Genomic DNA, 27,625 nt, shown 5'->3' with positions numbered 1-27,625 from the left:
TTTCAGTAAAGAAGGTAAAAGTTTTCCCACCCTTACTACAAGATGCAGATGTTCTTTTCAAAAAGACGGATGTTGGCTGGGCGCAGTGGCTCATGCCTGTATTCCCAGCATTTTAGGAGGCCGAGGCGGGCAGATCACTTGAGGTCAGTACTTCGAGACCAGCCTGGCCAACATGGTTAACTCTCGTCTCTACTAAAAATACAAAAAAATTAGCCGGGTGTGGTGGTGCGCACACCTGTGATCCCAGCTTCCTGGGAGGCTGAGGCAGGAGAATCGCTTGAACCAGGGAGGCAGAAGTTGCAGTGAGCTGAGATTGCACCACTACACTCCATCCTGGGTGACAGAGGGAGGCTCGACCTCAAAAAAAGAAAAAAAACATAAGAAATAAATTAAAAAACACATATATGGCCCTGCACGGTGGCTCATGCCTGTATTCCCAGCACTTTGGAATGCCGAGGTGGGCGGATCACTTGAGATCAGGAGTTCGAGACCAACCTAGCCAACATGTTGAAACCCCGTCTCTACTAAAAATACAAAAATTAGCCGGGTGTGGTGGCGTGGCGTCAGTAATCCCAGATACTCGGGAGGTTGAGGCGGGAGAATCGCTGGAGCCCGGGAGGTGGAGGATGCAGTAAGCTGAGATTCCGCCACTGCACTCCAGCCTGGGCGACAGAGTGACCCCGTCTCAAAACAAAAAACCACATATACAATGTTCCTTAGTCACGTCTCATAAAAATGATACTTTGTACTGGTGAGGACTTTCTTTTTCTTATTTTTATCTTATATCATGTTATCCTCTGCTTTGAAAAACATTGCAATCGACCTAAAATTGACTTTTTATTTGAGGCTCTTCATCTCTCCCACTGGTATGTGAAACACCAGAAAGTTTCAAATTTGTGCTAACCCTTCCGTAAGAGTCTTCCTTTTTAAGTAATTTACCTGTCCTGTAATTCTCTGCCTTTATACCAAATGTGCCTTTTTTTAACTTTCAAAGGAACCAATTTGGAGTTGAAAATGAATCTAGAGTTGAAATATCAATTGCAAGCCTTTTACTTTTTTTTTTTTTTAAAGGAAAATATTTTTCTAAAAGTGTTTTCTTTTTCTTTTTCTTTTCTGGGGACTCTGTCGTGCCAGGTTGAGAGAGTGGCGACTTCTATAAGACATGGATAGATGCAAACATGTAGGGCGGTTACGGCTCGCCCAGGACCACTCCATCCTGAACCCTCAGAAGTGGTGCTGCTTAGAGTGTGCCACCACCGAGTCCGTGTGGGCCTGCCTCAAGTGCTCCCACGTGGCCTGCGGCCGCTACATTGAGGACCACGCCCTAAAACACTTTGAGGAGACGGGACACCCGCTAGCCATGGAAGTCCGGGATCTCTACGTGTTCTGTTACCTGTGCAAGGACTACGTGCTCAATGATAACCCAGAGGGGGACCTGAAGCTGCTAAGAGGCTCCCTCCTGGCGGTCCGGGGCCAGAAACAGGACACGCCAGTGAGACGTGGGCGGACGCTGCGGTCCATGGCTTCCGGTGAGGACGTGGTCCCGCCGCAGCGCGCTCCTCAGGGACAGCCACAGATGCTCAGGGCTCTGTGGTACCGGCGTCAGCGCCTGCTGGCCAGGACGCTACGGCTGTGGTTCGAGAAGAGCTCCCGGGGCCAGGCGAAGCTGGAGCAGCGGCGGCAGGAGGAGGCCCTGGAGCGCAAGAAGGAGGAGGCGCGGAGGCGGCGGCGCGAGGTGAAACGGCGGCTGCTGGAGGAGCTGGCCAGCGCCCCTCCGCGCAAGAGTGCACGGCTGCTCCTGCACACGCCCCGCGTAGCGGGCCCGGCTGCCTCGCGCCCCGCCGCCCTCCCTACCTCACGCAGAGCGCCTGCCGCCACACTCAAGCTGCGTCGCCAGCCGGCCATGGCCCCAGGCGTCACGGGCCTGCGCAACCTGGGCAACACCTGCTACATGAACTCCATCCTCCAGGTGCTCAGCCACCTCCAGAAGTTCCGAGAATGTTTCCTCAACCTTGACCCTTCCAAAACGGAACATCTGTTTCCCAAAGCCACCAACGGGAAGACTCAGCTTTCTGGCAAGCCAACCAACAGCTCGGCCACGGAGCTGTCCTTGAGAAGTGACAGGGCCGAGGCATGCGAGCGGGAGGGCTTCTGCTGGAACGGTGGGGCCTCCATTAGTCGGAGCCTGGAGCTCATCCAGAACAAGGAGCCGAGTTCAAAGCACATTTCCCTCTGCCGTGAACTGCACACCCTCTTCCGAGTCATGTGGTCCGGGAAGTGGGCCCTAGTGTCGCCCTTCGCCATGCTCCACTCAGTGTGGAGCCTGATCCCTGCCTTCCGCGGCTACGACCAACAGGACGCGCAGGAATTTCTCTGCGAGCTGCTGCACAAGGTGCAGCAGGAACTCGAGTCTGAGGGCACCACACGCCGGATCCTCATCCCCTTCTCCCAGAGGAAGCTCACCAAACAGGTCTTAAAGGTGGTGAATACCATATTTCATGGGCAGCTGCTCAGTCAGGTATGTGTGTGCCTACCATGACAATGAGAGGCTTGTATGTTAGCTTGGGCTTTCTGTGAGTGCCTTCCCCGGGTTATTGGGCTAATAAGAGTAGCCCACATTTGCTGTGATTATGCAATTTGGAGGGTGGCCATTGTACCTTTCATTCTACTGTACATTATGGTGGCCTTTTGGGGAAACTTGCCTAGTGTCTTTCCGGCCAGATTTTTAGTTTAACTTTCCACATCGCTTAATTTTCAGTGAATATCTTTAATTGTTATTGAAGATAGGGGTAATATAATATTCTCATTGTATAAGTATCCATTGTTGGTGTGCCATCCTTTGATCAATTTGAGGGAACAGAGTTTCCCTCAAATTGCTTGTAACCCTGGTTCTGTAATAGTTTGAAAGAGCAATCTCCCTTCTTTACATACAGGGAAGGAAGGTAGCTGGGAGCATGCTAAAGGCCAGTGCAAGCCTCCTTCCTGTTCCCCATTACCTTTTATTTCCTGGATCTTTAGCCATGTAACCTAAGCAAAGATTCTTAGATAAGGCCTTGTGAGAATATGCAGAAAGAGTATTTTTTGGTTAAAAAAGGGCGGGTGTGCCGGGCGCAGTGGCTCACGCCTGTAATCCCAGCACTTTAGGAGGCTAAGGTGGGTGGATCACCTGAGGTCAGGAGTTAGAGACCAGCCTGGCCAACATGGTGAAACCCTGTTTCTACTAAAAATACAAAATTAGCCGGGCGTGGTGGCGCATGCCTGTAATCCCAGTTACTTGGGAGGCTGAGGCAGGAGAATTGCTTGAGCCCAGGAGGCGGAGGTTGCAGTGAGCCGAGATCGCGCCATTGCACTCCAGCCTGGGTGACAGACGGAGACTCTGTCTCAAAAAAAACCAAAAAACAGAAAAACGTGGTGGGGGGTGGGTTGGTGAGTAACTTAAGAGAGTCAGGTAAAACCTCTACACTATGCTTGTTGTCTTGGTTTTTAGGGCTTTGAAAGAATGATGAATGGGATGGAAAGGGAAAGTTTAATTAGGCTTTTGTTTTTGAGCATGTAAAAGGGGAGTATTTATCAGCACTTCTTCTGTCTCCCCTCCCCTTAGGAAGAAAGGTGCACCTGGGAAGGTTTAGTGGGAGTGGAGGTCTAATCACAGCACTTTGAGGCTCTGCAGACAGAGGGGTTCAGTGTAGGGCTTCTGCAGGTAACAAAGGCAAAAAGAGAGGCATGCTGGGCCCCATGGAAGGTCTGAAGTCAAGAGGAGGAATGCCAGGGTGAGGGAAGCAGGCAGGGACCTGCAAATCTCTCTGTCAGACTGATCCCTTGAGTGACTGCATAATAACTTGCAGTCTGTACTACTGTACTATTAAATGGTAGAACATATTTAGGGAGAGGAGAAAAGGGGGGTTAGTATAGTCTCTATGCAGTATGGTTTTTAAATTCCAGCTAGCATCCCATAGTTAGAAATGTACATCAGAAGTAATATACTCTAATTCTTTTAAAGTTATGTTTATTATTTTAATATTACCATTTTTTGAAAATTATACACTTAGTTTTGATAAAGTGTGTCTTTTATGAAGCAAGTAAAACTGTACACAGGAAGCATGGAAGTTATATAATCTGTAAATCAATCTTTTCATTCTAGGTCACATGTATATCATGCAATTACAAATCCAATACCATTGAGCCCTTTTGGGACCTATCCCTGGAATTCCCTGAACGCTATCACTGCACAGAAAAGGGGTTTGTCCCTTTGAATCAGACAGAGTGCTTGCTCACTGAGATGCTGGCCAAGTTCACAGAGACAGAGGCCCTGGAAGGGAGAATCTACGCTTGTGACCAGTGTAACAGTGAGTGCTGTGTGGAGGAGGGGGCGTAGTGGGGAAGAATAACTGGAATATCAGTTTAAGGTGCTGCTTTGTCCTCTTTAGTCAAAAGTAACACTAATGATATTGAATGGTTCTAAAGCATCTTTTAAAGATCTTTTTCTCTCATTTTTCTAAAAACAAAAAACATGGACTTGTTTTAATTATGTATTAAAAAACAAAACAAGGCTGGGCGTGGTGGCTCACACCTGTAATCCCAGCACTTTGGGAGGCCAAGGCGGGCAGATCACTTGAGGTCAGGAGTTTGAGACCAGCCTGACCAACATGGTGAAACCCCGTCTCTACTAAAAATACAAAAATTAGCTGGGCATAGTGGCAGGTGCCTGTAATCTCAGCTACTCAGGAGGCTGAGGCAGGACAATCGGTTGAACCAGGAAGCGGAGGCTGCAGTGAGCCAAGATCGCGCCATTGCACTCCAGCCTGGGCAACAGAGCGAGACTCCGTTTCAAACAACAACAACAATAACAAAAAAAATGAAACAAAGACCTAGGAGTTGATTGACCTCCTGATTGACATTAGTTGTCATCTTGGAAGGGATTTCAAAGTCGTGGCTCCTGAAATGGGGACTCTGAGAATGTTACTACTTAGCTTCTTAGTGCTATGGGGCTGCTGCTTAAATTCATGAATGTAGAGTGTGACAGTTCTTACTTAATCTAAACCCAGATGGTATAGCCTTTCTGAAGGGTGCGATATCAGAAAAGCAAGCTTTTGTACTGAACTGGTAGACTTAATGTCTGTCAAAAGTGATGCTAAAGATTGGTACAGTGGAACCAAGAAAGCAAGTCTTAAGGTGCATTGCTCAGTGGCAGCTTCGTGAAATATTTTCTGCATTTTGTTTTTATTTTTCACATGCCTGAAAAGTTCACATTTCAGAGAGGGTCATACGGAAGTATTTCTGTGTTGTCTGTAATTTTAAAATGGAACTCTTTACATATGGTTACAGAGGCATGTTATCAGGGCCTTTTCGTCTTGCCACACTAACACTTAATGCTTCTGCTAATCCAGTATGGACAGAGGAAATGCAGAACAGATATGTGGATGCCTATGTTTGGGGTTTGTAGCATATATAGATTTGGAAACTAAAAGTATAAAGTTAATGGATTGTGCAGAGACCTAGAAATCAATTTTCAGTCACATAATAGTTTACATTACCAGTTTTGAAGAAAAAAAAAATCTTAGGCCAGGTGCGGTGGCTCATGCCTGTAATCCCAGCACTTTGGGAGGCCCCGAGGTGGGCGCCACTGCACTCCAGCCTGGGTGACAGAGCGAGATGCTGTCTCAAAAAAAAAAAAAAAGCTAAATTGTGGGAAACCTGTTCTGCTCTTTGAAGAATCAGAACAAAAATCAAAAGTCAGGCTTGAGGCCAGGTGTAGTGGCTCATACCTGTAATCCCAACACTTTGGGAGGCCAAGGCAGGAGGATTGCCTGAAGCCAGGAGTTTGAGACCAGCCTGGTGGCACAGCAAGACCTCTTTTAGTGAAAACAAAAACAAAAACCACAAAGTTATGCTCGATATCATTTTGCCATTTCAAAACAAAATTTGAAATTTTATACCTGGTTAACTATAGACTCACCTATCCTGTTCCATTTTGAGATAGAGTCAGGTGAATCAAATTGTTTCATTAGAGTAATATTTTAAAAAAAAGAAAACAGTGATTCCTGAAGCCTTTTACTTGTAAGGAACAAAAGAATATTAACAGCTTTAACTCCATCATTTTTGGATATGATAGATTAGGCAAGAAATAACTTTTGTTTATCTTTACAAGAAAGGATTGTTCTTTGGTTGTCACATGTGCCAATTTATCAGGATTTCTCTAGGTAAGTGCAAATAATGACAGAGAAGGAAACCTATGGTGAGGGGATGAGATGCATTGATCTGTTGCCTGTGAAGTTTCAAAACTGTCAGTCTTCTACCTGTCTTCCTGGCCAGCTTAATGAAATGGAGACAGAACTGATCAATCTCAATTGAATCAGTAATTTCTTTTTCTTGGTGAATTTCATTTTACGGAAACAAAGCCTGACTCTGTATTGTCTTCATCTTAGCTCACATACTCCCTCTGCTGAGGGTGGCAGTCACTGCCAGGGTTCCTAGCCAGAGCTGCAGTAATTTTCAAAAAAATGGTGAATAGGAATATAAAATAAGGCCAAGCCCCTCTGTGAATTCCATTTCTGTTCATGCCCCCACGTATTGTGATGACTACACCCTGGTAAAAGCTTCTCCTATGGCACACTCATTCTGATGCAGTCTATTATGAGAAGTTAACACCTCCACATCCTATTGTCAGAGAAAGCTCTGTGATACATCATCTGGCTGTGATTTGCTACCTTTCATGAGTAGTACAGACAGGACTTGGAATCAGATGCCCAGTTGCTCTTCAAACACTGAGCCCATGATATCAACAGCTCAAGACAATTAGCAGGGACTGCGGTAGACCACTAATTTTCTACTCTCATCCATTTACCAATTTAATATTACAAAACAGTCATCAGTAAATGGTTACAGGAAAGGCTTCTGATAGAAACTAAGAGAACTCTATTTCCATTATTTATTTGCTGAAATTTAGAAATGCATTTCCTCAAGGCTGGGCACAGTGGGCTCACACCCATAATCCCAGCACTTTGGGTGGCCAAGGTGGGAGGACTGCTTGAAGCCAGGACTTCGAGAAATGCATTTCCCGCACAGTTAGAAACAAAATTAGAGACTGATCACTGGTTCTGCTTTGGAGTAGATGAATTTAGCCTACCTGTCAGCTTTGTCCTTGCATGTCCAGCAGTGTGCTTTTATCTAGGAAATATGTTTCAAAAACTACGCAAAGCATAAAAATATAGAACCAACAGTTTATTTTCTAAATGTTTGAATATGCCATAAGCAAATCATGCTAAAGAAAAATGTGTTTAAATACTCTATCATTTAGTAATCTTATCCTCTTTTTCCTAAGCCTGAAATATATGCATTATTCCCTATTTTACCGGTGAGGAAACTGAGGTTCAGAGTTTTGAATAACTTATCCATTAGCACACAACTAGTTGTGAGCAGGAAGTAGAATTAGGCTTACCTAGTGCAAACAAAAAGCTTTTTAAAATCATATTGTGGGGTATCATAATTGAAGTTATAAGCCATTGTGAAGACATGGAGCCTTAACATATGCTTCTACTCTATGTGCTTGCTGCTGCACCATTATATTCCATTATACGCAAAGTTGCTGATGGCAAAAATTGGAAAGATTTGAGTTGCTTGTAACAGTCAACCCAAATTACAATGACTTAAAATGAGAGATTTTATTTTTCTGTTACATAAAACAAGTCTGAAGGACATTCAGGGCCAGCACGGTGGCTGCATGGTCATCAGTGACCCAAGCTATTTCTGTCTTTCTGTTTTACTATCCTATTGCAAGACTTCTGTCTTCAAAGTTACCTTTTGGTCCAGGAGGAATTCCAGCGGTTTCAGATAGTGAGAAGGCCAAAGGGATGCACCTTACAACTGAGTCAGCCCTGTCTAAGCAGAGTCTCACACAGTCATTCATTTCATCTTAGCCAGAACTTCCATGGCCACACCATGCAGGCGTGTGAAGCTGGGAAATGCAGTCATAAAGAGTGTCACATTGCGCCCTCCCAAAAAATTGAGGTTCAGGTACTGAGAAATATGGAGAATGCATATTGAATGGCAAGTCACTGTCTCTGCCATAGCTAGAAAAAACTCCTCACAACCTATGTCTTATACCTTCCCAAACCACATAGGCAAACGACGAAAATCCAATCCCAAACCCCTTGTTCTGAGTGAAGCTAGAAAGCAGTTAATGATCTACAGACTACCTCAGGTTCTCCGGCTGCACCTTAAAAGATTCAGGTGAGCTTGCTGTGGGAGTCCCAGCTGGGTGAGAGCTGTGGGAATAGCTGCTCCAAAGGCTTTGGTGAGGGCAAATGTCTTCCATGGTGTTGGGAGGGGAAGCCTTTTCACTTGAGACCTCGTGTTTTCCATGGAGATTAAACCGTTCACATCCACTAAGGCAAATTGATGTGGGAGCCCAGCAGGACTGGGCTTTTGCTCTTATGCTCCTGTGTTAATTAATTATCCAGCCTGCACTGGGTGTCTGTGCTTAAAGATTTTCTAGCCTGGCTTGGACTTATGTAGATTCATCTTCAGGATGAAGTATAAAATAATCTGGAAAAGAAGCACAGGCAGGAAACTACAAAAAGACTGTTGCTTTAATTGCTTGTTTAGGGATCTCTAGGTTTAGAGTACTTCATGGAACATTAACAGCAAATAAATGGGCCAGGCGCAGTGGCTCATGACTGTAACCCTAGAACTTTTTTGGGAGGCCAAGGTAGGCAGATTGCTTGAGCTCAGGAGTTTGAGACCAGCCTGGGCAACATGGTTAAAACCCTGTCTCTACAAAAAATGCAAAAATTAGCCAGGCGTGTTGGTGTGCACCTATAGTCCTACCTACTCGGGAGGCTGAGGTGGGAGGATCACCTGAGCTCGAGAAGGTTGAAGCTGCAGTGAGCCTTTATCGATCACACCACTGCACTGCAGCCTGGGCAACAGAGTGAGACCCTGTCTGAAAATAAATAAATAAATAAATAAATAAGTGTGAACATTGATTACCACCATTTTATTGATGGGAAAACCAAAACCAGAAGGTTAAATTTTCTCAGTTCCCTGTTATATTAATACCTACCTCTACCTACGATTATATATGCCAGTTTTTACTAGTAACAAGCTTATATCCATGTTCTAGGTGGTCTGGCCGTAATCATCGAGAGAAGATTGGGGTCCATGTCGTCTTTGACCAGGTATTAACCATGGAACCTTACTGCTGCAGGGACATGCTCTCCTCTCTTGACAAAGAGACCTTTGCCTATGATCTCTCCGCAGTGGTCATGCATCACGGGAAAGGGTTTGGCTCAGGACACTACACAGCCTATTGCTACAACACAGAGGGAGGTGCGTGCGCTTTACTCTGTGGGGTGGGGGACACGGAAAGGGGTTGATTTGTCCACATTTTATTGTTTTCCTTTTATTTCCATCCCATGGATTACCTAGAGGGAAATTACATACATCAAAATCCAGTGGAAAGAATTGTGAAAATTGGGTTGGGCGCCGTGGCTTACACCTGTAATCCCAGCACTTTGGGAGGCCGAGGTGGGTGGATCACCTGAGGTCAGGAGTTTGAGACCAGCCTGGCCAACATGGTTAAACCCCGTCTCTACTAAAATAGTACAAAAATTAGCCAGGTGTGGTGGCGGGCACTGGTAATCCCAGGTACTCAGGAGGCTGAGGCAGGAGAATCGCTTGAACCTGGGAGGCAGAGGTTGCAGTGAGCCAAGATTATGCCACTGCACTTCAGCGTGGGTGACAGAGCAAGACTCTTATCTCAAAAAAAATAAAAAGAATTATGAAAGTTGGATTCAAATTTTGGGTATATCACTAAGTAACAACGTATGGTTGTTCTAAGAATTAAAAGGAACTGACATGTAAAAGTGCTTAGAACAGGACCTAGGCCCTGTGCAATGGCTCACGCCTGTAATTCCAACACTTTGGGAGGCAGAGGCGGGAGGATTGCTTGAGGCCGAGGGTTCAAGACTAGCCTGGGCAACATAGCGAGACTCCATCTCTACAAAAAATTTAAAAATTACCCAGGCGTAATGGTGTGCACCTGTGGTCCTAGCTACTTGGGAGGCTGAGGTGGGAGAATTGCTCGAGCCCAGGAGTTTGAAGTTGCAATGAGCTATGATTTCACCACTGCATTCTAGCCTGGGCAACAGAGTGAGATCCTGACTCAAATAAATAAATAAAAAGAGCAGTTGCCTAGCACATAGTGCTTATTCAGTCAGTGTTGGAAGATATTGTAGTATCAAAAGTATTGGTTATTGATAATATTACTGTTTTGTGGTAATGCTACTTCTGCACACCCCAGTTTCCTTCTTGGTTATGCAGAAACAGTAGAACCTGTGTAACCTCAAGGAGATATTGTATGAATCTCACTAGCCGCAGCTTATAATAAAGCCGAGAACATTTACTGAGTACTTACTATGTTCTTACTACTTCCCCTGCCATGGAAGTGTGGGGATGCAAGGGCCCCTCCAAAGGAGCTTTAGGTCCTCATCCTCCAGAGTGGAGTCTTCCAGCTACTGCACTGACTGATGGGCTGCAGATGTGTTTTCAGCTGTTCACTCTTCTTGAACTGCACAGCCCTTGGGGCAGCCAGAGCCTGTGAACAAATACTTTTTTGTTCCTTCTAAATTTTCCTTCATCACTCCCCTCTATTTCCATTTCTCCTCTCCTCCTCCTCTTCCTCCTCATCTCCCCATTGCTTAGCCTGCAGTATCGCAGCTATCTTTCTAGAAGGCCCTAGTGGACAATGAAAAAGCCTGAAGAAAACAAAGATAAAAATTGCAGTCAGTCGACCGGGTGCGGTGGCTCACGCCTGTAATCCCAGCACTTTGGGAGGCCGAGGCAGGTGGATCACGAGGTCAGGAGATCGAGACCATCCTGGCTAACATGGTGAAACCCTGTCTCTACTAAAAATACAAAAAATTAGCCGGGCGTGGTGGTGGGCACCTGTAGTCCCAGCTACTCGGGAGGCTGAGGCAGGAGAATGGCAGGAGAATGGCGTGAACCCGGGAGGTGGAGCTTGCAGTGAGCCGAGAACCCGCCACTGTACTCCAGCCTGGGTGACAGAGCAAGACTCTGTCTCAAAAAAAAAAAAAAAAAAAAAAAAAAATTGCAGTCAGTCGATAAGCAGTACTGTGGGGCTTGGTGGGGTTAAAGCCAGTGGATACACAAAAGTCTGTCAGTTTCATTTACCTGTCCGTTCCCCCACCAGTAATTGAGGGTTGGCTCTATTCAGAACTTCTCTGTCCCTTTCTTCATCTCCTGATTTTGCCTGCTGACTAGAAATATGAATTGGGTAGTCATTTTCTCTCTTTTTCTCCTTTGGTTTCCTAGGTTTTTGGGTCCACTGCAATGACTCAAAGCTGAATGTATGCAGTGTCGAGGAAGTGTGCAAAACCCAGGCCTACATCCTTTTTTACACTCAAAGAACAGTGCAGGGCAATGCAAGAATCTCAGAAACCCATCTCCAAGCTCAGGTGCAGTCCAGCAACAATGATGAAGGCAGACCACAGACATTTTCCTGAATGGGAGGCGTGTATCAAAGACTGGCTTTTGTGTATTGGTGTCCATACATCTTTCCTCTTATAGGAAATAAGGCTACTGCAGGAACAGATTACTAGGTTTGCCTCGCTGGGTCTAGAGTAGAAGGTGCCAGGTGATTCGTGTCCTGTCATAAATTTTGTAGTCTCTTTTGAATGAGTTTGGGAGTTCCCTCCTTTCCTAAAAACAAAAGAAGTAACTTCAATGAAGATCCTTTCATCAGTTGCTTCTGAATATAGAGGGATCTGGGTGGAGGAAAGGGGGGGGGTAAATCAATCATATCCACACAGGAGAGCAGCCATGTTTTCTCTCCATGATGTGATTCCCCTGCTAATCAGGACCTCCTTGCAGCACCAGAAGAACCCTCCGGATGTGAGCAGCCCTGGACAGAGCACATGAGGAGGGGCCCTGGGCTAGCAGTTGTGCTGGATGGGATTGGCTCCAAGATGGGAGATGAAGTCTAAAGGGTTTATTCCCACAAAGGAAGTAACCTTCAAGGGTTTAAAACAAACTTCCTTTTTTGGGGATAGCAGCTGAAGAGTGGAGTGAGATGCATGGAACAAATTTCCCCATGCAAAGTGGGATGGTTTTCATATGTCATACCCTCCCTACCTGCTGCTATCATTTAATCATTCCATACTTCTGAGACTGGCATGAATACCCCTTCATTCTAAAGAAGGGGCAGGTCATATAAAGAAGCAATAGACTAGCACATGTTCCATGCTGAGCCAAAGGACACTCCTGGCTATCCCAGTTCTGTAGCAGATCCCTGGTTCAGGTCTAGGGCAAGCACATGGTTTGGTTTAAATTGATTCTTAGGTTTTCTCAGAATTCAGTTGAGGGTGGGCAGAGATAGCTGATGCTCCAGGGCTTATTGAATGCCTGTCACCCGTTCTCGCTTCAGTGCAGCATGCAGCTTCTTAGCCTGCAGCTTCTTTCTTGCTCCTGGAGAGCTAGAACATTCATGTTCACAGGGTTTGGGAGCTTTTGGTTCTCTAGGGTATGTTAACTGCTTAGGAGTCCACCTCGTACATATCTGAAGAGTTGATTACCAATGGCCTTGACCTGTTTCCTCCCAAATCTGATAATCCCCACTGTTGCTTTACCCCCCATACTCAGTCCATCAGAGAAAAAAACAAGAATGCCCCGTCCTTTCCCCCAGTGCTAGTAAAATACATCTTCCTTTTTAAATTGGGTCAGTTTCTAAACAGAATGAAATTGCCCAGATAAAAACCCTCATCCCCATCAGGCACCACTTCATTCTTAGTTCTTCACTTAGATTTGCTGGTGAAAGTGAATACAAACCCTAACTTTTGTTGCTGTGGTCACTGCAGTGAGCCTCACTCAACCTGTCACTATGAATGCTCATCTTTTGACTGAGTATATCATATTAATGTTTGAATTCAGGTAGAAGTACAGTTGTCACTTGAAGGGAGTAGATGTGGAAGGGCATTCGGGGAGGGGTGGGAAGTGGGGAAAGCGAGGCTAAAGAATGAGGGTTATAGCTTTAGCAATGTTGATGAGCCACATTTCCCACACAGATCTGTAGCATTTGCTGTTGACCTCTTTTGAGATGAACTCTCCCATAGGCCCTGCCAGGCAGCACTGAGACATGGAGGAAATTCAGACAAAAAATGGCTCACCCTGATAGGGAAGGAGTGACTATATTTTAAATTAAACTTGCTTTTTCCAACACTGTGAGGTTTCTGTAATATTTAGCTTTTATTTGGAAGCGATAGCGTATGGCATTTTTAATGCTGTTTGGTTTATATTGTCTACTGCAGGCTTCTTTGTATAGCTTTGCCTGGGCTCACCCTCTCCTGGACACTGTTTTAAAGTGTCACCGCTGTCCATGCTGCCAGAGGCTCTGATGTGAAGCTGTACTCTCAAGATCCACGTTTTTAAGTCGGCATGATTAGTAATGACTTTTTGTGGCAATAGAAAAGCCCATTAACTCAAAAAAATCAAGGAGAGTAAAAAGGAAAGGAAACTATGAATCGTGCCTCATCTTTCATTGAATCCTATATTTATTATTCTAGAAAAAGAGAACTTACAAGATAGAGAAGAACTAACAGAGCATCTACTTTACCCCCTCAGGCTGTCCAGTGGGGATAATTATTAATAAACATTTAATGGAAAATTCAAAGATCTTCCCATTTAATTTTTAAAAATAGTTTTATACCAAATATTATAAGGATTTATTAAGCAGATTAAGGACTTTGTGAAATAAGTGCTTAACTTAGCTGAGCATGCATATATCAAAGTAATAAAAGAAACTAACATCAGAGTCTCCACTGAGCTACACATTTGTGAAAGGTGCCCACTGCAGTTACAGACACCTCAGGTACCCAGAGGCGGCAGCACTAGACACTTAGGAAGTTAGTATTTAAGGAGATTTTTATTAAAGAAGAGTTCCCTGCTGCATAAGCCAATGGCTATTGTGAGGGAAATGTCCCTTTGCCTTTAATTTATTTACATATTGGGTATAGATGAATGTCTCAGTTGCATCTGAAATTGAATCATTCTAAAGAGAAGAAAATAACCAGGTAAAAGCTGATTAGATGCTGCCAAATCAAACCCAAGGTCTCCTAACCGAACCTTAATGGGCCTGCTTCTCTCCCAGGGCAAGTAGTTAAGAGTCTCATTCCAGGAACCCTTTGTAGTTAAGTTGGCTGGCATGTTTACTTGCTGCTGTAGCCAGCCAAGATGAGTGCACCTAGGCCCTCAAAAAGGATTTTTTTTTTACCTCAATCTAGCCTGACCCTCTGTGGTTGCCTCTGAGACGAACATCCATGCTAGTATAAAAATAGTTAGGAATGGCCTTGGCAGCCAGGAACTGAAACTCTTATTAAATGGTGGACAGAGCTCTTGCCAGCTTTGATCCAGCCCCTCAGTCTTGGAGTTATGGGGCAGGGTTGGAGGGCAGTGCTACACTGTAAAGAATTTCCAGGCTGGGCGCGGTGGCTCATGCCTGTAATCCCAGCACTTTGGGAGGTCGAGGAGGGCGGATCACAAGGTCAAGAGATTGAGATCATCCTGGCCAACATGGTGAAACTCCGTCTCTACTAAAAATACAAAAATTAGCTGGGCATGGTGGCGCGTGCCTGTCGTCCCAGCTACTTGGGAGGCTGAGGCAGGAGAATCGCTTGAACCCGGGAGGCAGAAGGGGCAGTGAGCCGAGATCGTGCCACTGCACTCCATCCAGCCTGGCGACAGAGCGAGACTCCGTCTCAAAAAAAAAAAAAAACCAAAAAAAAAAAAACAAAACAAGAATTTCCAGATGTCTCTTAAAATGTCATGAATAAAATTGGAAACTGTAGAAGTGTTAATGTGTCCTATGGACTCAAGAGCAGAGTTTATTTTTGTTTTTAATGGCAAGGCTTCTAGAGTCAATGATTGTATGAGTTTGCTACTCTGGCTGTGCTTACAGCTCCATCCAAGTACAAGGGAAGAACCAATGAGGTGGATTGGCTGACAGTGGGGCATGCCCCAGCATAAGCCCTAGAGAGGTCGACAGTAGTGCAGAATGAAAACTTGGTTGGGGATGGTGGGTGGGGGGTGGGAGGAGGGTGGGCAGGCTGGGAGGGAGAAATGGAGTTTGTTCTACTTACTGATAAAGCTTTGTGAACTAATTTTATACAATTCATAAAATTTGGTGCCTTGTACTCAATTATGGTTTGCATGGAATTGAAAAGATTTAAGGGAAGGGAATTCTTCTTGTCATTTCAAGTGGCAAATGGGTCTGTGTAGTGTTTAAAGGACATCTGGTATCACAGACTTTTAAAAAGCATTTCATGTCTCTTGTGTGTGAATGCAAATTATTCTTACCAGCAAGTTCTGAAATTATGTTACAGTGTCCAAATTCTTTGTATTTGTGACTGTTCATCAAATGGCTGCTTTTCAAGGCAGACTATGTATTCCATTGTTTTTCACTTCCCTTGTCATGTTCCATACATTAACTTGGGCCTTTTAAAATTAGGCTGGGGGGCTACCCCTTCTTAAATGTATACTGTATCCCTAATTTGAGGTTACCTCTTCTGAGTGGAAGGGTTGCTTTCCCAGATGGTTGGGAGAGCACAAATGTTCAAAAAAGGCCTTTTAGTCTTTATCAAAACAATGACTAATGCTGGGCAACATACAGCAGAAGTCAAACAAAAATGATTCCTCTTGAAGTGGTACCTTCATTGGTTCTGATGTTCTTTTGCAAAAAATGTCCGGAAGCAGTACAGAAAACCCCCTGTATGTGAACTTTAGATTGTAAGGCAAGCCAGTGCACTGTGTAATATGCAAAGAGAGTGGTGCAAAAGAGAAGGCACCCGTCCCAGCTCTCCATGCCCTTTCCCTGGCAAGCGCTGACTGAGATGGCGCTGAGTGAATGTGGAAGGTGCTAAGACCCATTCTCTTCACTGTAGGGCTGTTTACAGCCAGTTTCTTTTACTCTGACCTTAAGGTTTCCACTGAGCTCATGAAACTTCAACATATGGTGTTTAAAAGTTTCCCACTCAAATGCACACTTGAAAATTGGGTCCCTCAGCCTCATTACTGAACTAAATAAGTGAAGAGGTTGTACCTTTGGGGTAAAACTTTCCAGGGCCACTTAATTTTTTAACCAGTTAAGTACGCATCTTCCTGGTGGTTCAGACTTTTTAAGTCAGCACTAAAGCTGAAAAGCGCCTTCTAAATAAGACTGTGAGTTTAGTTTGTATCTTATGTTTCGTAACTGTTCTCTTGGGCCAGGACTATGGCTTTTACTTACTCATCCCACACTCTGCACTAAATACACCATAGCTACTATAGCATTGTGGCAGGCACTCATTTTTGTGGACTCATTACATACTTCTGCTGGCATATTTCGTTTAAAATCTAGCTAAAGATTTTCATAGTACTGTGTTAACTAGCCGGGGCTGAAAAGTGTGACAGGATATCAAATTGACTTTCCTTGGGGAAAATGTTGCTTTGGCAATAGTGAAGTCCAACTCCTTCATTTACAGAATTAATGATTACTCATCAGTTTTTGAAAGTTGTAGATTAAGTAGTTTTATTTACTACATTCTCAACCACTTTGAAGATTTAAGCCAGTTTAAATGAAACATTGGCTGGACGCAGTGGCTAGCACCTGTAATCCCAACATTTTGGGAGGCCAAGGTGGGAGGATTACTTGAGGCCAGGAGCTCAAGACCAGCCTGGGAAACATAGATTTGAAATCTTTTCAAAAATGTATAAAAATTTAAAAATAAATAAATAAATGAATCCTTACTCAACCATCATTATGGCTTTAAAACCCAACCAACAGTAAACACTTACTTGAAGCCAAAACAGTAAATTTTGAATGAAATTTGAATTATGCTTTTGGAAGCTGCTGTGTCTTAATTCTTGCTGGATTTTGATTTTCAATTTTGGAAGTTTTTATCAAATAAAACTGTTCAGTCATGAGTATATCAGGTAGCAGCCTTTAAGGATCTAAGTTTCATTCCTATAAAGAACAGGAGGTGCTGGTATTTCTTGTCTTAGCAAGTGGTCTGATGCAGGTCTAAATGGGGGTTAGCATCTATACTATGGCTTAAAAGTTTCCTCCTTGGTCACCATTTGGGAGGTGATGGCTTCAAAGCTAAGCTTTACTCTCATGTGACCCTTCTTTATCTTAATACCCAGTAAGATATAAACCTCTCAGAGTCTACCCAGTGTAGACTCAAAGGGTCTTAGCTTCATCTATCAGATAAGATCTATCTGATTCATACAAAGAATGGTGCTGTTTTTATATACATACTTAAAAAATCTAATTCTCAAACAATTTTCTTAATATTTACACCAGCAAGGTCAGAAAGACTATTTTGTCCTGTTTATCTTTAGTAGTGAACAAACTGCTAGAGACATCTGTCATTCTTAACAGGCCACTGTGGTCCATATATACTGACCCTCCTTTCCAATTAACGTCCTTTAATCCCATACTAGTTCCATAAGAGACTTGGCACATAAAAGCAGTATTTTTTTTAATGCCTAGTAAACTGACCAGAAACAAATACCGCCATGGTGGACCTGTTTCTATCTACCTTTCTATGGCTCTACAAGTCTGTACATGCCAGTTCCATACACACTCCATTTCCAAAGAGCCCCCAAACCCTGGACAGTAAGTAGCACTACCATGAATTTTAGGGTCACAAAACATTTCCTTCTGAAGGAAGCAGCTTCCTCAGCAGTGTCACTTTAGTGACCACTGCCCAGGCTTACTTCACTTTGCCTCCCCCTACACATCACCGCCCTCTTTCTGCCACCAAACCTCACTATTCCAGCAACAATGCCTCCCTGGTGCCTGGAAAACCATCTGGTGCACTAAAATGCTATGCAACACCAAATGGCTTCTTCCTGTAATATTGCTCAACAATGTAAATTCTTCAAGAATAAACTTCATGCTATGTTAACATCAATGTATGGTTACAACTTCCTTTTTTTTTTCCCCCTTTTAAAATGAAGCAAACCACTTCCATTAAAATCCATGTTTGGGGCTTGTTTTTGTCTCTCAAGTGTGAAATATAAATCATGTTTTTATGATTTTTGTAAATCTTTTTACACCTTTTTGTAAGCAAAATTTCTTATTAAAAGAATAAAATGACTGCCTTTGTGTGAGGTATTTATTTCAAATGTTTGTTAAAACAGCACTGTTATTTCTCAGGACAAGAGCAAAGATCACCCCCTGCAGAAGCTTGGGAACTATGTACAGAACTTTACAGAATAGAGGCAATACTTCAGCTTAAGCCTGTCTGCTGACCAGAGAATGGAATTCTGCGTGGACTCAAGGAACAAAAGGAAACTAGGCAGGGAAAGGGAAGAAAAGTGCCCATCTGAATCAAACTTCAGCTGCCATCAGGGCACATCTTGTGGTGGTCACAGATTGTAGGCTGTTTTTTGGAAGATTCGGGTTCAGCACAGGATTCCATTTGTCTGCAATCAGATGATAAGACCACAGGTGGCATTAGAACTGTAAAAGTATGGGAGGGAAACTGGTAAGATACTTAAATCCCTTGCAACATCTGAAAACACGTTTAACTAGGAATAGTTAAGGGTTTTACATCACATTCTTTTGTACATTTTATGAATAGTTGACAGAAAACTGCTTCACCCAGTCTCTAGGTCTCCTAAGACACGCAGGGGTGTGGTTCAGTGCTTACCTACTTGGCTACACCCCTGGCTGAGGTGCCATGAGGTCAATGTCACTCAAGTTCCTGGCCAGCCAAACTCCCGCAGCAAAGAGTCCCAAATTTAGTATCAAGTTCCTGGAAAAACAATGTGTTTTATTAACCCTGTGGTCACTGAGTCAGTTGTACAGTTAATGAAATGTACTGGGGGGAAAGGCTTCCATCACCACCACCTTCCCGAGGCGTTGATACGTAGTTGTGACATGGCAGGTTGCTCAAGACCCACGTGGGAATTTGGAGTTCATTTTTGTGCCTAATAAATGTAAGGTCAGGCTGGGCGCTGTGGTTCACGCCTGTAATCCCAGCACTTTGGGAGGCCAAGGCAGGCGGATCACGAGGTCAGGAGCTCGAGGCCAGCCTGGCCAACATGGTGAAACCCCGTCTCTACTAAAAATACAAAAGTTAGCTGGGCGTGGTGGTGCGCGCCTGTAATCCCAGCTACTGGGGAGGCTGAGGCAGGAAAATCGCTTGAACCCGGGAGGCGGAAGCTGCAGTGAGCTGAGGTCCGCCACTACACTCCAGCCTGGGCGACAGAGCGAGACTGTCTCAAAAATAAATAAATGTGGCCGGGCGCGGTGGCTCATGCCTGTAATCCCAGCACTTTGCGAGGCCGAGGCGGGTGGATCAAGAAGTCAGGAGTTTGAGACTAGCCTGCCCAAGATGGTGAAACGCCGTCTCTACTAAAAATACAAAAATTAGCTGGGCGTGGTGGCGCGCGCTTGTAATCCCAGCTACTGGGGAGGCTGAGGCAGGAGAATCGCTTGAACCCGGGAGGCAGAAGGGGCAGTGAGCCGAGATCGCGCCTCTGCACTCCAGCCTGGCGACAGAGTGAGACTCCGTCTCAAAAAAAAAAAGAGGCCGGGCGCGGTGGCTCACGCCTGTAATCCCAGCACTTTGGCAGGCCGAGGCGGGCGGATCACGAGGTCAGGAGATCGAGACCATCCTGGCTAACATGGTGAAACCCCGTCTCTACTAAAAATACAAAAATTTAGCCGGGCGTGGTGGCGGTCGCCTGTAGTCCCAGCTACTCGGGAGGCTGAGGCAGGAGAATGGTGTGAACTCGGGAGGCGGAGCTTGCAGTGAGCCGAGATCGCGCCACTGCACTCCAGCTTGGGCAACACAGTGAGACTCCGTCTCAAAAAAAAAAAAGAAAAAAGAAATGTAAGATCAAACGCAAAGCCCAGCTAAAGCACTAGTCCAGGGCCAAAAAAGCCTGTTTACATGCTAGCACTTCTTCCCTTGATCAGGGTGACATTACAGATACAGCCACATGACAAAAAGATCGCTTTTGCCACACGGGAACTCTTTCTGGTCAAGGACCTCAGTGAGGCACAGCCAGAGCTACGAAGACGCCACAATGCTGGCAATGTTAAAAAACAAAAACAAAAAACCCTGAGGCGCCAGCCTCGCGAGAAAGGGGAAATACGGACGTAAGGGCCTGAAAACGACCAAGTTCCTCGGGCTCGGTTACCTCCGGAAGTCATTCCTATCAGTGGCAAAGCGGTAGACGCCCCGAAGCCAATCTCCCACGTTGTCCGGTATTTCTGGAGTTTCATTAGCCGAACCAGCAGCGTTCACCGGGACCCCACTGGAAGCCATAGTGGAAAGAAGCTTCGCATGGGCCTCGGTGGAGGAACCGTATCGGCGTCGCCGGTGAATGACGCACCTCCGGTCTGGCACTTCCGGCTGCTACCGGCCCGCAGGGGGGCGCTGTTCCCTTAGTCCGACATCCGGAAGCGGGACGGCCCCCTGCTGCGCTGCTGCGCGTCCACGAACTCTAGGAGGGGAGGAGCGCGGCCCGGTTCTACGGTCCTCTGCTCCCGGTCCCACCTCCGGCTCTCCAGCCGGTAACCGTCACGCGTGCTGTGATCATTTAATTGGCTTGGGAGGAGGATGGTGGGGACGGGGCTGTCCCAGCCTGTGGAGGTGGGGCTAGGGGCTATCTCAGCAGGGGAAGTGTAGCTTTGGGGAATGGGTTTTGCCAAGAAAGTCTCCATCAAAAGTCTTAGAACGCGCAGTACTGAAGGGGGCGCACTCCAAACTTGACACCTCACCGCCTCTCGCGGGCGTGCGCCTGACTGCGTCTCAGTCTAGGATTGTTAGGGGGAGGCTAGCCTTGTTCTCCCGCTTTACAGACCCCTTTCCTCCCACTCACATCCCCTCTCTGAGCTGGGCCACTAGCACATGGTGCAGTGCTTCTTAGAGGCGTTGCTGTCCTCTGCTTGGAGGCTTCCGGGGGTCTTCCAGGACTGGGGAAAGCGCTCGCCTAAGAAAAATCCTTCAGGTTCCGAGTCAGAGGAGGAGGAGCAGGTGGAGAAAGGGGTGTCCTTGGGATCACGAAGAGTCTCCAGGCAGCATTGCTCCTGCCCTTTGAGTGCCTCCGCTTTATCCTCAGGTCGGTTCTCCTGCTGGGGACTGGATCCAGGCAGCCCTGTCTGAGTTTGCAGGCTGGAACCGCTGGCAGCAGCGAGAAGGAGTGTTCGGGAGAGGGTTGCAGAGTTCACCGAGGTTTGGTCCCTTCCTTCAGTTCGGTCGGGTCCAGTCTCCCCTGTTCCGGGCCGGGTCGGAAACGCTGGTCTCAGAGCCGCTGAGCTGGACCTCCACCGCAGCTAGCGGGGGTGAGGCCCAGCCACCCGCCCCGCCCAGCCCTGGGCCGTGCGCGCCGCCGCCGCCGAGGGTCCTCGCCAGGGTCCCCCGTCTCCACCAGAGGGCGTCCGCCTCCCGCGCCTGGGAGGGAGTCCGGTGCCGCAACCCCGACCGCGGCGCGGGGTGGGTTCGGGCGGCCCTTGGAACGCTCCGGCCAGGGACGCGCGGTGAGAGCTGCGGGCCCCGAGGCTTGGGTCTGGGGGTGCGGTGGGGGCGCTCCTGGAGGGACGGGACGGCGTGGGACTGGGGCGAGGGTCCCAGCCCGGGAGAACCCCCACGGCCCAGCCCAAGCTCCCTCCCGCTTTGCTGTGCATCCTCTCCCTTACCAAGGAATGCCTGCCCTTCCAGTGCCCCGGCCCAGCTCGAGCCTGCATCCGAGTAGCGGTTCTCGAAGCAGCTGGGGCAGCAGGGGCTTCCCCCAGGCAGGGCATAACGTCCCCCGCCCAGAGGCCCGGCGCAGTCCTGGCAACAGAAGTGGTTCTCATGCCAGCGCTGTCCCTCCGCCTCGGTGCAGCGCCAGGAGAAGATCAGCTGGGAGAGGGAGAGGGAGAGGGGAACGTTTCATTCATTCATTCACTCATTCATTCATCCAGTAACCACGCCTTTTACCCAGTTAACGCTAAAGCACGTCTGCATACATTCCCATTTAATTCAGTCACTCTTGGATGCAGGGAGGACTGATTGGCTTAGCCAGGATCCCAGCTAGCAAGTGGCACAATCCGAAGTGCGACCTGGGGGTCTGGACTCCCAACCCAGGACTCCAGGCTTCCTTTTATGCTGACATCAAGGGAATTTCTAGCATGATGAGGCACAGCACTGGGCACTTGGCATCTACTGAGATGAGCATGTGTCCAAGAGTCCCTGCTCTTGAGAAATTCTATGAGTCCAGGAACATTTGAGGGACTCTGCAGTGGGGGAGGCCAGAGAGAAGGGCACTGGGTCCTACATGCCCAGAGCTCAAGTCAGAACACAGGGAACTTGGTAGTCCCAGGCTGGTTCCTGCTTCTCCCCACTCCCTGATACTGGGATTAACTGTGGCCCAGGAGAGTGTCCCTTTGTATTCTGCCACTCTGGACCCTGGGCAGACCCCCAGTTCCTCCCCTCCAGGCTGTACCTGGTCACAAGCCGGGCAGCGCGGGCGCAGCAACTCTGCATGATGACGGCCACAGTAGAGTTGTCCATCATGGTAGAAGTAGATGAGGTTTATCAGGGCCTGGCCACAGGCCTGGCAGGCAAAGCAAGGCTGGTGCCAGCAGCGCTGTTCCCCTGCCCGGGCTGCAAACACTCCATACTCCCCTGGCTTCAGCAGCTCCCTACACTGTCAGAGGGGAGGTGCTGAGGTAGTCGGAGTAAGCACTACTATCCTAACTTCCTTCCTTGCTCTTGCAATCCGATCCCAACCTGTTCTCGCCATACCCTAGCAAGCCCACATCCACTGCAACCTATACCAAGAGCTCCCAAACTTGGTTTCTGGTTTTCCTGTTTCCCAGATAGAATCCCAGAAGCTAGCCCCTTCTGCAGAAATGAGAGGGCAAAGAATAGAGGAAGGGGAACTTGGGGGGAGGGGTGCTGCATACCTTCTCACAGGTGTGTCCTTCAAGCTTGGGAAGTACCCGGCGGGCTACCCCCTGTCCCAGGGCTTCCTGCTTCCGCCTGGCACAGAAGAGCCGCAGCTCGGCCCGCTCCTCCTCCCCAAGGGCCAGGCAGTAGCGCTCCTGCAGAAACAGTCCTCTACAATTACTGGGAGAGCTCCAGCAGAAAAGATTGAGCATTGGTTGGAGGAAAAAAGGCTTGGCTGCTGGGTCAGAGAAAGGTTGTAGAACCTCAGGGAGATGCCAGAGATAATGGCATAGAAGAGGAAATAGAAGGAGAAGGAAAGGAGCTCAAGAAAGCCACCTCAGTCTCACCCTGCCCCCTTAGGAATGTCATCAATCAGGTCCTGACAGGCCCACAGCACTTAGCCCTGTCACCATTAGGTCCTTGTTCCCAATGAGCTAAGAGCTCAGTATCACTTCCCATTCTTGCATTTCCTCAAATTATTTCATATACTCCTGTCTTGCCTCCCCAATTGAATTGTAAGCCTTTAGGCTGGGCACATGTAGACCCTCAATAAATACGTAACAACCATACTCTACATTTGTACATTCCATTATCCGTTTCAAAAGTCGTTCATGTCCATTTTCTCATTTGCTCTTGGACTAAGCGTTGTGGTGGGTAGAGCAGATGTTATTGCACCTGCTATTGTTATTGCCAATGTGAAAACTCAGGCAGGGGGAGAATGATGCCCCAACCAGTGCCATAGCTGGGCGTTAAATCCACATCCCCTAACTTCTGGACTGAGGTTCTTCCCACAGTAAGAAAAGAGAGGGGGGAGGGAAAGGCAAGAGAGGGAAGATGGGAGAGAAGACCCACATCAATGTCCTGCGGAGGGAGTTGCTGCAGGAGGGTCTGAAGCCCAGTCCAGTTGGGGGCTTGGTTGGTGTCCAGGCAAAGGGAACCCAAGCTCAGAACTGCAGGACCCTGAGGAGACATGGAAGAAGGGGAGAAGTGAAACTAGGTTTTTCTTTCCTTTCTCCTTCTTTCCCCCTCATCATTGCCACCTCTTCTCCAATCTAGAGCAGCTTCTAAGCATGCCATCCATTTGGGAGGGTCCTCCTTGCAGATCCTCACTGAGTGCAAGGATAGCTGACTGATGCCTGCATGTGTGGTCTTCCTTGAGGGAGGCTGGGGAGGCCCCACACCCCAAAACAGCTTCCCTTCTTATGCTTTCCCTTCTTAACCCCCTTCACGCCTTGGGGTCAAAGCCCCTAGAGTCTGGTTTGACAATACAAACACCCTAGGAGAGATAATGAATACTCATGTGAATGAGTTTAAAGTCAAAACCCCATGTTCTAAGCAGGTGCAGAGACAGGAATTCCTGAAAAGAGAAAAAGGCAACAAGAGATTAGGCATGAAGTCAAACTACCTCCGGGTTGGTGGAAAAGGGTGGCCACTCCACAGGATAGAGGACATGTTGGTCTCAGAGGAAGGGCACGACTCTACTACCTGAGCATAGGTATCCTCAGGGTCCTCCCCCCGCAGGTGGCCTGAGTCACTGTCTGAGTTGGCTGGTGGACCTGGATCCTGGGGCTTGGGGCTGTCTTCTTGGTGGGGCCAGCCAGAGTTCTGCACTGACATTAGTGGCAAAGCCTACCCCAAAACAATAAGAACACCTCCATGTATTAGGCCATTACAATGTGCTAGGAAGTGTTAAGTGCTTTATAGGTATTATTTCCCTCAGTCCTCCCAACACCCAAACGACTTAGGTAGCATTATCCCCATCTTACAGATGGCCCAACTGAGGATCAGACCTTGAGTAGCATGCCCAAGGTCAAACAGCTAGTAAGTGGCAGAGCCACGTCTTGAGGTCAGGTCTTTTGGTCCAGAATTTCTGAAGTTCAAATTCTGGGGTCTCCCAAGATTGGGATGGAGGTAAGAGGAGGCCCATGGTAGAAGGAGAGGGCACTTTGCCTTTCTGGTGGGCCTTTGGGCACTCTCTCCTTACCTCATCAGCCTTAACTTGCACCGTTTCTCACCATGCACCCACAGCCCCAGTGAGCCTGCTTGTTCACAACTTCCTACATGGGCCCAGTTTTTCCAGCTATATAGGCTTGGGCCTCTGGTTCAAGGATCCCCTTACCAGGAAGCCCTTCTCAGCCTCTGTGACCATACCAGCCCTCCCTTCCCTGATCTGAAGCAAGCAGTGCCCCAAGATTTAGCACCTAATGTTTTTCTCCTTGCTCTCTGCATTTCTCTCGGCTCCTAATCTAGCCTATAAGTTCCTCGAAGACAGAGGAACACCTTGCACTTTTATATATAGCAGCAATTGCATTGGATAATCTAAGTTCATCTCTTCAGCTTTCCTCTCGGCAGCTCCTGATATGACCACAATATCTTGGGGGTAAGAAGTGACTATTGGCCGGGCACGGTGGCTCACGCCTGTAATCCCAGCACTTTGGGAGGCCGAGACGAGCGGATCACGAGGTCAGGTGATCGAGACCATCCTGGCTAACACGGTGTAAACCTCGTCTCTACTAAAAATACAAAAAAAATTAGCTGGGCGTGGTGGCGGGCGCCTGTAGTCCCAGCTACTCCAGAGGCTGAGGCGAGAGAATGGTGTGAACCCGGGAGGTGGAGCTTGCAGTAAGCCGAGATCGCGCCACTGCACTCCAGCCTGGGCGACAGAGAAAGACTCCGTCTCAAAAAAAAAAAAAAGTGACCATTGGCTGGGCACAGTGGCTTATGCCTGTAATCCCAGCACTTTGGGAGGCTGAGGCGGGCGGATCACCTGAGGTCAGTAGTTCGAGACCATCCTGGCCAACATGGGGAAACCCCATCTCTACTACAAATACAAAAATAAGCTGGGCGTGGTAATGTGTGGCTGTAATCCCAGCTACTCCGGAGGCTGAGGCAGGAGAATCGCTCCAACCTACCTGGGAGGCAGAGGTTGCAGTGAGCCGAGATCACGCCACTGCACTCCAGCGTGGGCAACAGAGTGAGACTCCACCTCAAAAGAAAAAAAAGTGACTAATAATGTAGAGACGAGATGAGCCCCGCCCTCAAGGAGCTCATAGTGGGTAAGGCAAAGATGAAACCAGGTAGAATGGGACCAGAGCTCTGGACAGATATACACAAACCCTGGAGAAAAAAATAACCAGAGCAAACTTTTTAATAATATTTACTCTGTGCCAAGGACTCTTCTAGAATATTACATAATATAGTCCATCCTCACAATAATCTTATGAGGTAATCTCTTTTATTCCAGTTGACAGTTGAAACAAGTTAATTAACTTGCCCAAGATCATACCAGAGGCTAAGGGAAGCCTTAGGAGGACCTGGCTTCTGAGAGCTGGGATAGATTCTGAAAGTAGCTGGGCACAGGAGGGTCATCATCAAATCCCTGGCCTCTGTAAGACTGGGCCAGGGATTCGTACTGGGGTTGAGGTGAGGGTTTGGACCGTAACAGTTAATACTGCTTCCCAGCACTGAACCCTCCTCAACACCGCCCCTCCACTCCCACTTCAAATGTCCTGTGCCACCCTTCCCTCCTTCCTGCCTTCACACCCACCTGCTTCCTTCCTCTTCTGTCCCTCAGGTCAGGTTTCCTGTGGAAGGTGGCCAGGATGGGCTGTTCACACCAGAAGTAGCCACAACAGCACTGCCCCTGCTCCAGGCAGCAAGAAAGGAGGGGGCATCTGGGGCCCCAGGAGGGGACTTGCACCCTCTTCCATTTTGCCTCTAGTTTGCATAGAATTGTCCAACACAGAAACAACGCTCAGAAATCAGGCCTCTATTCCTCACTCTTCCATCTCCCCAAAGGCAGCCAAACTCCACCTCCGCCTAGCACTGGAACACCCTTACTAACAGCTGGATTCCTTCCATAATTCCCTTCCCCCTCCCACCTCAGATAAGGGACAGAGCTGAATCCCTTGTCTTGCCTCCGTGCAGGTTCAAGAGGGCTCAGGAGCTGGACATCCCCAACACCCGCTGCCCTGAAGGGCAGAGCCCGAGAGGACTTAGGGCTTGGGGAGGTGGAGGGATGGGAAGATTTCTGGGGACAGTGGGAGGGAGAAGGAAGGGGAGTGCCCAGTCCCGCCAACTGCCCTCTCAATAGATCCCCAAAGTTTTTCTAGAACTTGGCGGGCCCGCCTCCGGGGCTGGGACGTGGTGTTTCCCGAGTCCGCTGGGGTTCCCGGTCTGGCTGCTGGGATTTTAGGGGAGGGGACCCGGACTCCGCTGGGGTCTCACCCTCGCTGTGCGTTGCTGTCCGGGCAGTTCTGGACCGACTCTGCCGTCAGGCCCCTCACCCGGTCCCCACCCCAAGGCCTCAGCGCCCGCCCCCGCCCGCCCTAATAGCGCGGACCTTCCTCTCCCACACCCCAGCGGCCCCCGCCCGCCCCTCCCCGGCTGGTGGAGAGGGCGGCTCAGGGTGGGGCCTGGAGCTGCAGATTGGGGGGGTTGGGGGGGAAAAGGGAAAACAAAACCACATTTGTGGGATCTCAGGGTGGAAATGTGCGGGCTCCACGGCCTCTGCCATGCAGGTGCAAGGGCTCTGGCTGGGACTGCGCCCGGCAGGCATCCAGCAGACGCCGGGAGCCGCGTTTACGCTAGGTTCTCAACCATTCGCTGAATGGAAACGCCTCGCCGCGCCCGCAGCCTTGTCTCTCCGCAGTTCCCAGGTCTCCCCAAACTCTCCCTCTGGTCTCCCA

At 47.8% G+C, this 27,625-nt stretch overlaps 4 protein-coding genes and 1 long non-coding RNA gene across 10 annotated transcripts in view; 2 read left to right on the top strand and 3 right to left on the bottom strand.

Moving 5' to 3' along the window:
• The window catches only part of MED20 (mediator complex subunit 20), a 116,073-nt gene extending 114,921 nt beyond the window's left edge, over positions 1 to 1,152 (top strand). The window contains exon 5 of the transcript XR_008526169.2: positions 1,135 to 1,152. The gene's annotated coding sequence lies outside the window, so the exon portion shown is untranslated. The remainder of the gene's footprint in view (positions 1 to 1,134) is intronic.
• The window catches only part of USP49 (ubiquitin specific peptidase 49), an 80,100-nt gene extending 65,289 nt beyond the window's left edge, over positions 1 to 14,811 (top strand). Inside the window, exons 2-6 of the mRNA XM_024248337.3 lie at positions 1,135 to 2,518; positions 4,142 to 4,346; positions 8,121 to 8,229; positions 9,122 to 9,327; positions 11,332 to 14,811. Coding sequence (XP_024104105.1) covers positions 1,163 to 2,518; positions 4,142 to 4,346; positions 8,121 to 8,229; positions 9,122 to 9,327; positions 11,332 to 11,522 — 2,067 coding nt within the window. The 5' untranslated portion in view covers positions 1,135 to 1,162 and the 3' untranslated portion in view covers positions 11,523 to 14,811. The remainder of the gene's footprint in view (positions 1 to 1,134; positions 2,519 to 4,141; positions 4,347 to 8,120; positions 8,230 to 9,121; positions 9,328 to 11,331) is intronic.
• On the bottom strand, positions 3,371 to 11,336 carry LOC129059936 (uncharacterized). The gene is made up of 2 exons (XR_008526171.2): positions 10,415 to 11,336; positions 3,371 to 8,544 (listed from the first exon to the last, which is right to left on the bottom strand). It is a non-coding gene; the product is annotated as an uncharacterized LOC129059936 (long non-coding RNA).
• Positions 14,812 to 18,153: 3,342 nt separating the features above from the next.
• On the bottom strand, positions 18,154 to 20,404 carry TOMM6 (translocase of outer mitochondrial membrane 6). 2 transcript variants are annotated; one of them, XM_054557481.2, is made up of 3 exons: positions 20,203 to 20,404; positions 18,705 to 18,809; positions 18,154 to 18,514 (listed from the first exon to the last, which is right to left on the bottom strand). In XM_054557481.2, the coding sequence occupies exons 1-2, from the start codon at positions 20,328 to 20,330 to the stop codon at positions 18,713 to 18,715; spliced, it is 225 nt and encodes a 74-aa protein (XP_054413456.1). In that variant the 5' UTR covers positions 20,331 to 20,404; the 3' UTR covers positions 18,154 to 18,514; positions 18,705 to 18,712. The 2 variants fall into 2 exon arrangements, with proteins under 2 accessions (XP_054413456.1, XP_054413455.1); XM_054557480.2 differs by having other exon boundaries at positions 18,154 to 18,477.
• A 227-nt stretch (positions 20,405 to 20,631) lies between these two features.
• Positions 20,632 to 27,267, bottom strand: PRICKLE4 (prickle planar cell polarity protein 4). Of its 5 annotated transcripts, XM_009241865.4 has the most exons (8): positions 27,165 to 27,267; positions 26,485 to 26,654; positions 24,423 to 24,566; positions 23,790 to 23,897; positions 22,955 to 23,092; positions 22,492 to 22,695; positions 21,704 to 21,908; positions 20,632 to 21,279 (listed from the first exon to the last, which is right to left on the bottom strand). In XM_009241865.4, exons 3-8 carry the CDS (start codon positions 24,552 to 24,554, stop codon positions 20,909 to 20,911), a joined length of 1,158 nt encoding a protein of 385 aa, XP_009240140.2. In that variant the 5' UTR covers positions 24,555 to 24,566; positions 26,485 to 26,654; positions 27,165 to 27,267; the 3' UTR covers positions 20,632 to 20,908. The 5 variants fall into 5 exon arrangements, with proteins under 5 accessions (XP_009240140.2, XP_054413450.2, XP_063581299.1 ...); XM_054557475.2 differs by having other exon boundaries at positions 21,044 to 21,908; XM_063725231.1 differs by having other exon boundaries at positions 21,182 to 21,596; positions 26,485 to 27,236.
• Between the last annotated feature and the right edge of the window lie 358 nt (positions 27,268 to 27,625).

Source organism: Pongo abelii, chromosome 5 (genome assembly GCF_028885655.2).
Source record: "Pongo abelii isolate AG06213 chromosome 5, NHGRI_mPonAbe1-v2.0_pri, whole genome shotgun sequence".
NCBI lineage: Eukaryota > Metazoa > Chordata > Mammalia > Primates > Hominidae > Pongo > Pongo abelii.
The sequence above is the reverse complement of the archived record's forward strand: the minus strand, read 5'-3'. Positions and strand labels throughout refer to the sequence as shown.

Excerpts from the sequence above, each read along its gene's own strand:
- PRICKLE4 (XM_054557475.2), bottom strand. The coding sequence starts at position 24,554 with ATGTCAGTGCAGAACTCTGGCTGGCCCCACCAAGAAGACAGCCCCAAG. Across the intron at positions 23,093-23,789 it reads TCCCTCCGCAGGACATTGAT|GAGCGCTACTGCCTGGCCCT; the intron begins GTGGGTCTTCTC and ends CTGTTTCTGCAG. Across the intron at positions 21,909-22,491 it reads GCTGCCCGGCTTGTGACCAG|CTGATCTTCTCCTGGCGCTG; the intron begins GTACAGCCTGGA and ends TCCCTCTCCCAG.
- TOMM6 (XM_054557481.2), bottom strand. The coding sequence starts at position 20,330 with ATGGCTTCCAGTGGGGTCCCGGTGAACGCTGCTGGTTCGGCTAATGAA. Across the intron at positions 18,810-20,202 it reads GATAGGAATGACTTCCGGAG|GAACTTGATACTAAATTTGG; the intron begins GTAACCGAGCCC and ends TTGTTTTTCCAG.